The sequence below is a fragment of the Thalia democratica genome, chromosome 7 (genome assembly GCF_965202585.1).
Source record: "Thalia democratica chromosome 7, ktThaDemo2.hap1.1, whole genome shotgun sequence".
NCBI classification, from domain to species: domain Eukaryota; kingdom Metazoa; phylum Chordata; class Thaliacea; order Salpida; family Salpidae; genus Thalia; species Thalia democratica.
Genome location: NC_139171.1, coordinates 46449527 through 46465281, shown reverse-complemented (window position 1 = coordinate 46465281; position 15755 = coordinate 46449527). Strand labels below are relative to the sequence as shown.

Sequence of the window (15755 nt, the reverse complement as noted above, 5' to 3'; positions counted from 1 at the left end):
TATTCAAAGTAAAACCACTTAAAATATTAGTAAAAATTTTGCTAATAAGCCACTGATCAATGTAGCAAAAAATATTGTTATGCAAGTTACTATACTATACATACTTTATTTTTTTATATAAACTAATATACTAATAGAAACAATTTGATACCTTACAAATACAAATTCGTAAAAGTTTCGTATGAAAATAACTGAAATTTGAAATTTACTGATCGCTTTTACAACTGTTAGAACTTCATTTATATTTGGTTAAAATTTAAGGAAGGTTTTAATAAATTTTAACATAATTAACCTTTTAGATTCAAAAGTCTTTAAAAATCAATATCAATAAATTGAAATTTAGAATGTATAAAATTGACAACTAGTTTTTATCTAAAAGGTAAGTTTAAAGATTGTAGAAACTAAACATTCACATTACAATACTAAATATTAGCAAATTCATGAAAAAAACCATCAAAACGTTGCTTGTTGAAAATAAAAATGTATATATACCAAAAATAGCTAGTATAAATAAAAAAACTAACTTAGTTTCAGGTGCTCTAAAATTTTTGTTTCATCATTTCTTTGAAAATGATTTGATCTTTATTTTCAGTTGTAACTTTTATCATTAGCATGACTTTTGTATTCCTTACATTTGTTTTGAGGACTGGTCATTACGTTAAAAGGTATCCGTAGCATGCGACTCGTAACCAAAAGATTCTTTGTGCACTAGGTCCTTAGATCAAATATTTTAAGTGATTTTTTTGTCGTTGAAGAAATTATATATACTTCAAATAGAAGTAGATTTCTAGACTTAATTATTTCATAATATTAGGCACGATTTGAGTAATTAAAAACCTAAACATGCATAAAACAAAAGTGCTTTTTATACAACATTGTTTATAAAAAAAAAATATCAGCCTTATCTCTTTAATCTAAACATTATTTTCACATGAAAACTTTTCAATACACAATAAAATAACTAATTTAGTTAAAATTTTTTGTAAAATTTTCGTCAATCAATATCTTTTTTTTACTTTGCATAAAAAGATTTTAAGTTAAATTCGTTTTTCGAATATTTTCATATTAATTAAGTTTCCTTTTTTTCTTTACTAGGATCAATAAAATTTTAAATTTTAAAGTTTTCAAGCTCAGTTTCTCATACTTTTTCTTTTTGTCCAATTTCATATTCCAAAAAGTTCAAAAATTTGGTCAGAATTAAAATCTCTATTTAGTATTAGATCCACACAGAAACTTTATTTATTTTTAGTTTACATTTTTTAAGCATCTTTGTCGTGTAGAAAAACTTTATTTTTCTTTGTTTTCTTTAGCATTCTTTCATACTTTTAATTTAAAAAGTTTACTTTTGGTAGTAATTCTTGAATACAAAAAGTACTCAACAGAGTCTCACTTCAACTTTATTAAGTTTGATCTTCGTTCATGTACTTTTTGATAAAGTTTCTGTAAACTTCTTTTTACTCATTAATTACTTTGTTTCTACGTTTTAGTAATTGTTATGAAAAAGAAGCTTATAAAGTTTTTTACATTACATCCCTTTTTAACATTATAACCTGTTTAGAAAATTAATGAAAATTTTTTTTGCCAAATAAATACTGCAAAAATATAATAATTAAAGAAAAATAGAATAAAAAGTTATATGAAAAGTGTTAAAATAAGACAGTGTTTGTAATTTAAAACATGTATAGGCTTTTAGATTCTAATGGCTTGAATATTTTTATATTTATGAAAACTCAAATAAAAATTATTGTTTGGTATAAAAGAAATTTGAAGATTCACTATAAAATAACAAAAAACAACTTCAACCAAAACAATGATTACATCAGTTGCAAAAATGAATTGTTTGAGGTATAATAATAACAAGTTATACAGTATCCTTCTTTTATTACACTAGCACATGTTTCTGTGTGTTAACGGATTAACACACTTTAACAGAGCTCTATAAAAAAATAAATACTGTAAGTAAAGATTAGAAGCTAAAGTAGGTATATACATGTGTCCATTAAAAATAATCGATATAGATATTGTTAAAATTACTAACTGTTTTCTGTTTTTTAGAAGTGAAGTTTAATATTAAATATATCTTTTTATATAAGTTTACTTTTTTTTAAGATAAATAATGTCTTCTTAAGTTTAATCTTCGAATAAATAATTTTGTCTGTGTTAAATATTTTTTAATTTAGTTATCTAAAGTTAGGTATTTTATGAATAAAAAAAACCTATCGACTCTACTTTTTAATCTGAAAGTGTTTAAGAAAAACATCAAAATTAATAATACAGTAACTAACTAGAGATAATTTTTTCTTTCAACTTCATTGTTTTAGTTTTTTTTTTTTATCCGCTCAAACAAGCTTCAAGATGATTTCGTTTTTCTATCATTTTAGAATATTAAACTTTTCTTTTTTCTTAATATTATCCTTTCACTTCTAAAACAATCAACCTTTTCAAATAATTTTAAAGGCTTCGTGAGTACAAAGTTTTACTCAAAATTGTTTTCCTAGAACTTAATCCAATACCTCGTATAAACCAAATTTTTTAACTACTTTTACATACATACAAAATCTTCTTAACTTTGTAATGCGTATCGTTAACAATTCTTGTTTGTAATATTTTTTTATACTTCATATCTGCAACAAACTTTTGTTTTTCTTCTACTTTTTTAACTGATTTAAATTTAGATTTTTTTTGCAGTAAATCCAGAATTAAGCAAGAACTCGACAAAGCCTAGTTAAAAGTTCAGTAACACATTTTTCGGTTTATTTTCATTTTGATATATCTTCTGTAAACTTCTTATTACTCATTACTACTTAATTTTAACAATTAAGTATGTAGGAGCTTATACTATACTTAAATACTTTAAACACATTATCTCTATGTAACATTATAACTTTGTAAGAAAGCGAACATTAATAACTTTTATTTAAGAGTTTACTATAAATTCAATGATAGTTAGATTCCTTTTATGAAGTTAATCTATAGTTGTAGTTAATATTACAAAAAAAAAACAATTAGAAATTTACAACTAATATTAATTAAGTATATTTTGTGGGCTGATCATTTATAAATTAATACTGTTGAAATATTTTTATCAAAATATTAGATCATTAAATCTACGATATCTCGTTAGAAATTTCTATGTTGTAACGTTACACTTTATTATTTTATCCTTAAGACGATTTTAAAACAAATTTTACCAAAAAAATATATTTGAACTTTAAAAATGTAGGTTATATAAAAATAAACTGTCAACATTATAAAAAAGTTTAGCATCTTTTTTTATGTAATTATACATAGGAGTTTAGAATTTAAGCTTATTACTATAGTTTTTGCACAACTAGGATTTTTCAAACATTTTTTGTCATAAATAGTTTTCTTATCTTCTTTTTATTAAAATTTTAAAATTTAAATCAAATTATCCTTATTTTGGGTAAGACTAGATAAACTCAAAATCTTCAAGTTGGAGCCGTTTAAATCGGTAAAATGTACAGCACAAAGCTAGATTTAGACTTGCTTTATAAAAGCTAAACATCTATTTGCTTCATTAAAAAGTTGTTCATTGAATGTAAAAAAAACTGTATATGAAAAGAAGCATTAAAACTAGTATGTATAAAGCTGAATACTTACTTTGTTTAGTTTTTTCCATATCTTTCTTTCTCTTGAAACTTGGTAAAAATTTCTGTTTTTGACCTTTTGCTCAGTTGAAGTTTTTTTGGTCCGACTACCAATCAAAGAAGTTATATCTTAAACAAAACAACTTATTATAACGAAAAGTAGCTTACTCTAATTGCTTCAGGTTTACGTCATAAGTAATTTATTTTACAAACTTTTTTTGATAATTTTTTTTGTTTCGTTTATTTTTTGTGCAATTTTTCTTAAATTTATACAAGTCTTACTAAAATAAAACTTTTGAAAAAAATATTTATTTCTGATAAAAATGCATTAACTAATTTTAGATTAGCAGGCATTTGTTAGTCTAGGGTAGGGGTGGGCAACGTAAATAATTGACGGGCCGGATCCAAAAAAAATTAGTCCTCAGCGGGCCGGAGCGTTTCGAGTAAGTGATCTACCGGATTCAGTTGGATCCTTTTTTAGATCCGGATCTTTATTCAAAAATGTTATCCGGATCCGGCTAAATACTAATTTTAGACAAGGTTAGTACCCGAATAGAACTAACTACAAAAGACTTGGATCCGGCTGGATGCTAATTGATCTGGTGTTTTAAAATTTTGAATCAATTTATTAATTACCAAGGTTCTCAAGTATAAAACTTTAAGTTAATTTTTATCAAGTACTCATAATTTTGTATTTATTACAACTCTGTACCGAACTAATACTAGTTAGTTTTATAAAAACAATAATTAAGTTACTCGAGCCTAAGATTTCAAACTAAAACATTAAAAAAATTTAACTATTCGAAATTAACTAATTTTGGTAATCCTTGGCTCGAGGCTACATTAATAAGATTATTCAGAAGTTAACTAACATTCCAATATTAAACTACTTTCTTTTTATTTAAGAAAACTTATAAAGATTCATTCAAAATTTTGTTAGATTGTAAACCGTTATTACAAACATACACAAATAAATTTCCTAACCAAATCATACTTAAAGTTAATGAGATATTGCTTTGAAATAATGTGATCAGCTGATCATCATTAAACTTAAACATTAATTTAATCAAAAATTCCTTAATTAAAATATCAATAGCAGAAAAAAGTGCAAACTGTAGTCTTTACTTGAAATATTCTACTTAAATGTAAAGTTGAGCAATTTTACTAAAAGTAGGTGTCAATGTTATTAAAAATTACTTTTCTTAACATTTATAAGAACAACTCACTACACATCTGGGAAAGATATTAATTTTTTACATGTCATTTTTTATGAAAATCATTATGATCATCAAAGTTAGTTCAACAAACATATTTTTTGGATAATTTGAGAAAGAATTAATTCAACTGACTTAAAACAGGAAAAGAGATTATAACAAAGGAGTGTTTTTATTACTATAAAACTTAAAAGCCATTTTTTAATACGTTTTCAGGTTAAAGTCTTAGAGTTTACTTTGTGAAAATAATTTAAAAAAGGTTTTCTAAAAATTTTGTAATATTTACATTGGCTTGTAGGATTTCATAAAAATTTTGACAATGCCTAGCGGGCCGGATCATCCACTCACGGGCCGGATAAATTTTGTCCGCGGGCCGGATTCCGTTTAAATTTAAAAAAGGTTTGGGGGTCTGTCATTTTGACTCCGGGGGCCGGATCCGGCCCACGGGCCATACGTTGCCCACCCCTAGTCTAGGGCCAACTTTAGAAAATAAAAATCTTCGCGGGCAGCAGTTCCAATTACAACTTGACCTTTATTTTACTCTAAAATAGTTTGTTTTAAAAAATGACTAGACAATTTTTCTTTCTTTATAAAATTAGTTTAACAAAAAACAAAGTAACATGATAGAAATTAAATATTTTACTTGGGGTGCACTAAATGTTTTATTACATTTAAGTGTGCACAAATTTTAAATACCTCGAAGACCACTGGTTTATCGAACACGATAAAGAAATCTACGCTCAAAAAAAGGTCAAAAAACCGCAGGGGTTATTATATAGTTACATAGCATATATTTTAATTACTTATTTTTTAAATGCACTGAAAAAGTTTTATTAACGAGATTTGGTTAAAAATACTATATAAACGTTTTTATTATTCTTTAGTATTTTTTTAGTACGTGACATTTAAAAAACTAAAATGAATCACTACTAATACTTTTTGTATAAAGACTTTTAATGCTGAAATTACATATAAACCTAGTTCAATGAAATTAGATCTTGAAAATTCAAAAAAAAACTTGGTTTACATAATTAAATTAAATTAATTTAAGTCAACTTAATAAGAAATTTAACTTTGGTTTAGTTTGATGTTTCTAAAACTTCTGAATAAATCTAAAAATAGTATTTAAAAAAGGAGTTATTTTAAATACTTACAGTTTCTTATTTAAAAAATTACTTGTTCAAATTCGTTAAACTTACTTTTTTTATATTTTTTTTATGTTGTTTGCTGTTGGCTGGACAAATAGCAGTGTTTATCAACTTGACCTTAAAAACATTAATAATAATGAATTATTAGTAGTGATATTTATTAGGTATTTTATTTTCAATTTGACTTTAATTTGGTTTTGTGTTTTCAAATGATAAATTAAATAAACGTTAAAACTTAATTAAAAATGTATCAGCATCAATATTTTTATGAAGTAGTAAATGAATATTTATAGTATAAACAACTGATGTTAAGGTTATTTTGCTGAGCATGATTTATTTATTTTTACGAAAATGACTTTCAAGTTCCATATAAAAACTAAACGGCTTTATCTAAAACAATTGCTAAAATATTAATGTTAAACTTTAAATTATATGCACAATAGAAAAATTATTTTGTTTATTTTTTAGTTTAAGCCAATGCTATGTCTTAATTGTAAAATTTATCTAGAGATTTTTCTCAACTATTTTTTTTGAACAATTTCCGTTTAAAAAAATAAAAAAAGAATTTAACTTTTGATTACTTGTTTGTAACCTAATTCAAAATTGTACATGGTCAAATATTATAAAATTAAATAAGAAGATAAATAAATCCTAAAAAAAGATCATTATGTTCTATTCATAATTATAAATCAATATTTCAAAATTTTTTATTACCATTTAAGTAATTTTTAATTTTTAGTTTTATGAATTTTATAAAACTTTGAACGTTATCAAGATTATTATACAAAATTAGCTTAAAATCATAGTCAATTTTACCTCTCTAATTATCAAAATGAAAGGTAAACAAATATTTCAAGTTTTAATTACATAAAATTTGATTTTTAATTTCAAACTACTTAAATGTAAATTTAAACAAAGAAAATGTTTATTTGACTTAGAAAGTAGGTTAAAACTGAATCAATTAAAAAATATTGTGAAACAAATTTAAAGTATGTTATAAGAATAGATATATGTTTAATAAGTTAGTTTTTGTTGTACATAAAACAAGACATCAACATTAAAAAAAACCAAAAACATCTATCAGCATATTTTTACATCATATTCATAAAAATGTTTCCATAAAATATACTTTTGATCACGTTTTTTTTATTTTGACGTTATATAAAAAAAACTTTTCAACTAAAGTTTTTAAATCTTTGCTGTTACACATTTTTGTTGATTACAAGTGATACTTTGTTTTGCTTAAAATGTTTTGTGTTTCTTAAAAGTAGGCAAACTATTAGCAAGGGAAAAGTTCGATAAGTAAGTTTAGTAACTCTTACTCTAGTTAGTAAAATGTTTCTTTTTAAACTTCTTAAATTTTTACCACAAACTCATTTTGATCAACTTTGTAATTATGTATTTAAATACCTATGTTGTATAAGTTAAAAAGCTGTTTTTCTTGCATCAAACTTGGAAAAGTATGAATTTAAACGTTGTTCTTGGAAATATAATTGTAATTATAAAATTTGACGCAATTTAGGTATTTCCTTCATGCTCTTTTTCCTTTATTTTTTCAACTTTTATATTTTAAAAGTACTTTCTCAAAAGACAAAAATTCAATTTATTGTTAAGTAATTTTCTGATTTAAAATAATTAAAAAAAGATTTTTTTTTCTGAAATTCAAGTTTACTTACAGTTTTACGTTCATCTTAACCTAATTAAATACTTCTTGTAACTCTTAAGCTAATGTTTATTTACAAGTTATATTTATTTTAATGGTGATTATTTTTGACGCTTTTGTTTTATTTAATATGTTTTGAATTATGTTATTTAATTTTTTTTTAAGTTAGAATTTTCGAGAGAAAAGCCTTATAAATTTAATTAATACAACGTTTAGTTTTTTTTTGGTGTTGTATTTAATTAAAAATGTAAGTTTATTTGAAAATACATGCAAATTATGTGAACTTATACTTAGATTTTACGCTAAGAAAACGTAAAGGAAAAATAAAAAGCATGTGATAAATGTGTAACTTTATTTTTGATATTTATTAATTTTTTTAGATATCATGAAATTTTGATAAAAATTAATTTCTATAACTTTAAGACTTTTAGAGCAATTAAAAAACTTTCAAAGCTCTATAGTTCTTTGTTTTTGTATGAACTATTTAAGAAAATTTAGAAAGCTAAGTTTTTTTAAAAACATACTTAAACAATAAATATTAAATAACTGCAAGCTTTTAAAAGTTTTGTTTTATTTTACCTTAAACAAATAAAGTTTTTCTTTTACTTACAAGTTAGTTTTTAAATTTTTATGAAAAACAATTATATTTTTTTAGTATATTTCAGAAAAGTAATTGATTTTTTTAATTGCCATGTATTTGAATTATTTTCAAGGTTATTACTCAAAATTTTTAAATAATTTTTAAGCACAACAACAAACTTATGTAAAGCTTACAAAAATTCGTAATACAAAATAGTACTGTAACAATTTAAGGCTTAATTTAAATTACTACAAGCCAGTATTAAAATAAATGTACTAAATATTTCGTTTTACAGCTTTTAAGCTAAGATACTTCAAAAATTTTTTTTTTTTTTTTTACTTCATTAATTTTATGAAGCTGAAATGAGTTCTTTGCTCGGGCCAATGTATAGAAAATCTAGCTATATTATTAATCGAGTTAAGACATTGAAAAGAAAAACCGTAATAGCTACCATATAATGTTTTTTATAAAGTTTATAAAAAAAAAATTAAATATTTTTGGCAGTTCTAAAAACAAAAATGTTTTATAAATTTTTAATGGTGAGTTTCTGTCGACTCTGTTTGTCATCAATGACTCCTAATAAGAGCTATTCATTTTGTGATGAATCTTACGAACATCAAGCAAAATTTGCGTTCAAAAAAACTAATGAGTGGCAGCCTTTTTTAACTTATACCAACACACATTACGTCACGTATGAAAACATAATCGAAAAATACAGTGATTGGCATTCTAAAATGTTGTATAGTGAAATACCTTGCGAAAACAAAAAAGTTGTAATTTTTGAACCGAACGCTGGTTTCGGTGACTCTGTAGGTGCTCTACAAGCTGCTTTCAAAAGAAGTGTTCAAACTGGAAGGTTTGTAGTTAATTTGTTAAATTTTTTTTAAATACATATAACATTATTTAGTTATTGAATCCTAAAACTCTTGGTTTTAGTGGAAACAAACTAGCTTTGAAAATTGAAACAACTAATTTAATCATAAATTAAATAAACAATTGGCTAAACATCAAATAACATTAAAACTACAAAACTTGTAAGTTCTGTTTTTTTTTATTATCTTAAAAAAAATGATTGCTATCTACGGCTACAATGATTATATCAAAAAAAAATTTGAAAGTTTCATATTAAAACCTTTATTTTTTAAATATTAAAACAATTTACTTATATCTATAGATTTCATATTAAAGGCTTATTTAATTTTGTAACTTGTCCAGAAGTCGAACTTATTGAATCTAAGTACAAGTAGAATTGTGACATTTTATTTGATTAATTGTACATTTTAAAACTAATTACTACATTCCGTTTTAGGCTACAGCCTTTTATTGACAAGAAAAGTAAAAAATATGTAAATAAAAGCTATACTTTCTAGCAATTAGTTTTAAATAAAAAAACATGAAAGTAGAAATTGATGTATAAATTATTTGTAATAAATAGCGATTGTTTTTAGTTGGATTAATCTATGTTTAAGTATAATAACTCTTAAAATTTAAGCTAAATCGATATTTAAAAATTATTTGTAATAAAGATTTTTATTTCTACTCTATTTAATATTTTGTATTAGAAAATGATCTAGTCAATAAAACATATGTTTATCAAGATGATAACTATTAAGTAAGACTTAAGCTTAAAAAATTTCAAAAACTAATAAAACATTTAAGACAAACAGAAAATTTTGTTTAGATTATGTATTAATTCTAAAACTTTTTTTCGAACTGTGTATAAAAAAGTAGTATTAGAATTTAATGATGGTAAAAGAAAATAAATATTTGCAAGTTCGAAATTTATTATTAGTTTTGTATAAATTTTTACAGTTTTAGTATAAATTTTTTTTCATTTTTTTTAAACGATTCTTTTGCAAAGTCCAAAAATTATTTCAAAGCATTGAAAAAAACCTAATGTGCGCAATATTTTTGTCATTATATTTCTATGCCTTTTTTGTCAGTTCTATATAAAGTCTTTTTTTACGCTGAAAAATATTACATTTTTGTGCCTGAGTTTGTAGCTAAAAAATATCTTGAAGTAAAACATAGTTTTTCAATTTTTTTTTCTAAATCTATCTAAATATTTTTAATTGTAAAATACTATGTTTATGGTAGTTAGTTTATTGATAAAAACTTTTTATTTTTATTTCTTAACTAAAGTTTAATTACTTTTTACTCTTTTTTTTAATATTTTGACTGAATAAATACTACTATGTGAAATTTTTTTGATATAAAAAAAAGGTCAATTCAAACTAATATTAATTTTTAATGTCAAGTAAATCAGTTTTTAAGTAAACCAAGCTTTATTTATTTAAGATTAGTTTATCTAAAGCTATAATAAAGGAGTAATTACTAAACTTTCATTTTCCCTACTTTTTATATAACTATAGGTATAACCTACTAAAAACTTAAAACTTTAGTTATGTATGAAATAAGTAACATCTGTTTTCGTTGTTTTGATTTGTTTTTTACTATAATTTGAGCTGTATTTATACATATTTAAGTATTTTTTCTATTTCAATGAAAAAGACTGATTAATTTTTCAAAAAATAGTTAACGTTTCTTTTTTCAGCTGTTAAATCAAAATTTCAAACATTTAAAACTTATTTTTATAAGTGATCGATATAAAGTATAAACTATCTCTCAAATTTAAAGGGTATATTTTCTATCTTAATAATTCTTAAGGTAATGAAGTTATAAAAAGTTGTTTTACTTTTTTACATCTAACAAAAAATCTCTAATCAGGCTATTTTTTATAAATTGGAAGCCGTTCGATTGGTCAATTGCTTTGAAAGATTTGCCATTTGATTTTAAATACAAGCAAATAAAAGACAAATTGTACAATGGTAAACCTCTACTATGTTTGAACGAAAAAACTGAGCATCAATATCTAATAAAAGGTCATTTAACAAAACAACATTTCTTGCTACAGGAAAAACACTCACTTAATAAACTGGTAAGTAAAAAAAGTTATTTACAAATAAGCTTTTAAGTATCTGTTTATGAATTTATTAATTTTGTGTACTTTAAAATGTTTCGTATTTTAACTATAGTTCTATAAGGTTATTTATTATTTTGAATTAAAGGTATAAAAAAAATTCTCTTTGTGTCTAAAAAATCTTTGACACTAAAAAGTTTTTGCAAGTTAAAGAATTGAAAGAAAAACACAAAATCTTAATTCTAATACAATCTTTTTATATATTTCAATAATTTTATTTTCAAAATATGTTTGCTAAATTATTTAATAGATAATGAAAGTTTAATAGTTTCGATTGCCTTTATCATCTGATTAAAGAATTTTTTAGATATCATGATTAAAAAATTTAAGTTGAAATGCATTCAAAAATAAACTCTATAAGTTATTAGAAGAAGTAGCAATAACGTTAGATAGTGTTTCTTAAATTACTAAAGCAAATAAACTTTGATATAATCGGTTTGTTGCAGTATCTAAATAAATAGATTTCAAAAAAAAAGCTATATTTATACAGCTAAAATATTTTCTACCACTTTTTAAAACAGCAAATAAGTCATAATAAAAAATATAAAAGATGAAGTTTATACAATGTTGACGTAGATAAAGCACTACAAGCTACTTACTTTTTAAGTTAGATTTTGCAAACATCTAAAAATACATTTGTAGTGTTTTTTAGTTATTCTAAGTAAACATATTTTGTTTAAAAACTTTTGTCAGATATATTTTAGTGCTTTAAGTAGATAGATATTTTATTTATGTCAATGTTTTTGTTTCTTTTTTTTAATGATATTTTTTTTTTCAAAACTTTATAATTCAAACCTTACAGAGCTGCAGAGTTTGAACAGTTTTTTTACTGTTTTCCTGTTGCTTAAAATTGTAATTTATTTAAAATAGCACTCCGCAGTTTAGTATAATAGTTCAATTTTGAATTAAAAAAGGTTAGTTCATGTTCTATATACGTCAGTGGTTCTCAAAATTTTAAAGCTCTGTTCAGTATTCATCTAAAAGAAAAGTTTAGTGGAATTTTGGTAACAAGTAAGCACTTTTTTAGACAAAAGTTTAATGTTTCTATACATAATTACTAAAAACAACTTAGACAAATCAAATTAAAAAATAGTAGCTGAATGAAAGATTTTTTTTACCGAGGACGAACAATAGAAAGTTTTTTAAACAAAAGTTATAAGCTATCCAAAAATTGTGGGTTTCTTAAAAGTACTTTTATAGGCTTACGAAGTAAACTGATTAAATAATACAAGTTAATACACTTTTTTAGGTGAGTTTTGTATAAACAAGAAAAAGGGGCTAGGCCTTTAAGAAACTTACACACATTGTGTTGTTGATACGTAAACTAAAATATTTTTTTTTTGTTTTACGTAATGGTACTTATCTACCCTCTAACAAAGCTTTTACAGATAATAGTGAAGAACTTCATGTTACCTCAAATGTCTTGTAAATCAACCGCTAAAGGTTTTACTTTTGAAAACAAACTTTATATACTATTTTATAGTGATAAAATATAGTGAAATTTGTTGTACTGATGCAATTGATGATTATGCATTTTTAGATTTATAATGAGCTATTTATTTTTTCTTTAGTAATAGAACTTAAACAAATTGTGCGTACAAAAAAAAACTATAAATTTAGTAAGTCAAGTTTTTTCTAAACCAATTTCGATTCATTAAGAGTATAACTGTTCGTACTAGTTTAATAAATATTAATTTTTTTTTAATGTTTTAAAACTTAAGTTTTATACTTTTAACACTGTAGCTTGAATTTTTTTATTATAGTGATTTATAAGTTTGTTGAAACAAAACTCTTATAAATATTAAACCATAAGACAACTTCAAACTTACTCTATTAATAACACTTAGCAATTAAACAATAATAAAGCTTTTATATTTCTATCATTACGATAAGTTGTTATTTTTTCTTTTAAGTAAGTTATAGTTTAGTTTGAAATTAAAAATAAACCTATTTAAGTTATGTATTGAATGTTTAAATTCAGTCTTATTATAAAGGTTAAACTACTTTTATTAAACTTACTTTTAGTTTTTCAATTTTTAATTACTAGACTAATTTCATAGTTATACTATTAGTTAGTAACAGCAAACTTAAAAAGTATTCTTTCTTTATTACACTAACACATATTCCTGTATGTTAAGAAGTCAACACACTCCAACGGTGCTAGGAAGTTCAAGAAATACTGTTAAAATTTGTTATTATTATAAACTCCAGTGAACCTGTTTCGCTAGAATTCTTTATTAGCAAACGCTCAAACATATATTTTGAATAGTTATTTACTCATTAGTTTAGTTCTAAAAATAGAAAGAAAATTTTAACTCAATCTTTATTTATTCTACTTATTTTATTTGTATTTTTTGAACATCTTTAAAAACTATACATTTAGCTTTTTGTTTCTTCAAACAAAATGATTAAAATTGTAAAAAATTCTATTTCATGGTTCACAGAAACTTTCATTTTAAGTGTTAAAAACACCTCAATTTAAATGTCACGTGTTTAATGTCTAGATACAAATTTACAGAATTAGATTGTGGTTTAATTTGTGCTTAAACACAAAACAAAATTCTTCGTGTTTAAAACATGAACATTGTATAACGTATGAAACTAAAAGCAATTTATGTTTTAGTAGAATAATTTTTTATGTACTTCTTACTTTATAGATAACAATAAAAGTTCTCGACTTAAATTTAAGGAGAATGATCAATTCACATCATGATTTTTTAAACAAATACGTATTTTGAGCTACTGATTAGAATATAATTATAATTTTTAACATTTAGGAAATGCGTGGAAAAAACGTCATCGATGGTCTTGTCAGACCTTCAGCGCAAGTTAAGGAAATCATGAAAAACTATTACTCCCGTTTGGATAAAAACAAAATACTAAACCATGTGATTGCGGTTGTAATTAGAACAGGTTTAAGAGATTACAACCAATTTCTATCGCCGGGAGACGAAATTAACTTTGTAAAATGTTTGCAACAGTACATAAGGTTAAATGCCTACAAAAACTTAAGTATATTTGTAACATCTGATGCTAATGAGGTTAAGCAAAATACCATTAACGAGCTTTTGCGAAGTAAACGAGAATTTGATTACGACGTTACTTCTCTTGACGACTCAATAATACACGTAATGTCAGACATAAGTTCAAAAGATACCAACGATGGTTTATTGCTGTCAAGAATTCTTAAAACTTTTGCGGAATACTTTATCATCTCTGAATGTGACGTCATGTTTTTAACGCACGGCAGCTTGTTTGGTATAACAGCCGCAGAAAGATCTGAGAAGGCAAACACTTTTTTCATCAGCGACAGTAAATGCGATGGAAAACGACAAAAGTACTCTTACCTTAATTGCCATGAACCAAAGTATCCTGAATTTTGTAAAATAGGTTAAACTTTTATTTTATAAATTGAGATCTACTTTGTAATTTATTTTATATTTTACATGTAAGTCTACAAACTTTTAAATTAAAGTTCACTAAATGAACAACGAAAATTAAACATACAGAAACAAAAAGTTTTGTCTTTATTTTTCGTTTGTACAACTTAATCTAAAACCATAATAAAGTAAAAGAAACTAACACAACACAAACAAAGCTTTTGTATAATTCTTTATAGCAACAATAATGTAGTGCGTAGTTTCTCTAATAGTTCTAGCATCTCATCAGTTTTTTTGTGGCTTTTTGTCTTAATTTTACTTTCATAAGTATACAAAACATATCAAAAAATTTAAAAATGATTGCTTTGCTTTTTTTTTTTGAAGCACTTTTGTATTTCTTCTTAAAGTCATGAAAAATAACATATAATAGTTGTTCGCTGAAGAAGAAATACAAAAGTACTTCAAACAAAAATAATAAGCTAAGAAAATGTTTGTAGGTTTCGTTGAAATATTTTTATATAATTATTTATGTACAGATATGATACTCTTGTAATAGAATAAGGTGTCAATTTTTCACTTTTTTTTCTCAACTTGTCACTTCTTCATGGGTGTTACTGTTTTTCGTATTGTAAAATTTGTAACAGTAACGTTTTGCATTTTTTTATGTTTTTATTTATTATATGAAGTTTTTTTAATTGTTTTATCTTTTGCTTAAATCTTCAAGTTAAAAAAACATACGTTAAGAGCTAAACTAGTTTTTTCTTAAGACAGAAAATTTTGATAAAATTAAAAAAAATTTTAAGTAATAAAAACATTTAAAAATTTTAAACTTTCAAATTATAAGTTAAAAAATAATAATCTTAACAAAATTAACCTTAAAAAACTTATAATGTGAGTTATCATAGTAAAATATTCTAAGTTTTATCTGAAAATATTTTTATAAGTTTAAACACACATAAGTAAAAAATATTAGGAATCATTTTTTTATTTGACAAATGTCAAAGTTATAAATACAAACTGAATAGATAAATATTCATTGTAAAAAAAAAATATTTCTCAAATTGCTTATAACTGTTTCAATGTTTAACGCATATCCTCAGAGCATAAATAAAATATTAATGGTAATTTTTTTAAGTTACCAAAATACATAATATTGTGACGTATCAATTAAATTTGAACTGA

At 23.4% G+C, this 15755-nt stretch overlaps 1 protein-coding gene across 1 annotated transcript; it reads left to right on the top strand.

The window, feature by feature from the left end:
* The first annotated feature begins 8721 nt into the window (after nucleotides 1-8721).
* On the top strand, nucleotides 8722-15230 carry LOC145840258 (uncharacterized). The gene is made up of 3 exons (XM_082947451.1): nucleotides 8722-9069; nucleotides 10941-11151; nucleotides 13971-15230. Exons 1-3 carry the CDS (start codon nucleotides 8732-8734, stop codon nucleotides 14586-14588), a joined length of 1167 nt encoding a protein of 388 aa, XP_082803577.1. The 5' UTR covers nucleotides 8722-8731; the 3' UTR covers nucleotides 14589-15230.
* Nucleotides 15231-15755: the final 525 nt, after the last annotated feature.

What these genes read in the sequence shown, in the direction of transcription:
- LOC145840258 (XM_082947451.1), top strand. Translation starts at nt 8,732, where the DNA reads ATGTTTTATAAATTTTTAATGGTGAGTTTCTGTCGACTCTGTTTGTCA. An exon ending in AGAAGTGTTCAAACTGGAAG is followed by an intron (nt 9,070 to 10,940) that starts GTTTGTAGTTAA and finishes ATCTCTAATCAG; the next exon opens with GCTATTTTTTATAAATTGGA. An exon ending in AACACTCACTTAATAAACTG is followed by an intron (nt 11,152 to 13,970) that starts GTAAGTAAAAAA and finishes TTTAACATTTAG; the next exon opens with GAAATGCGTGGAAAAAACGT.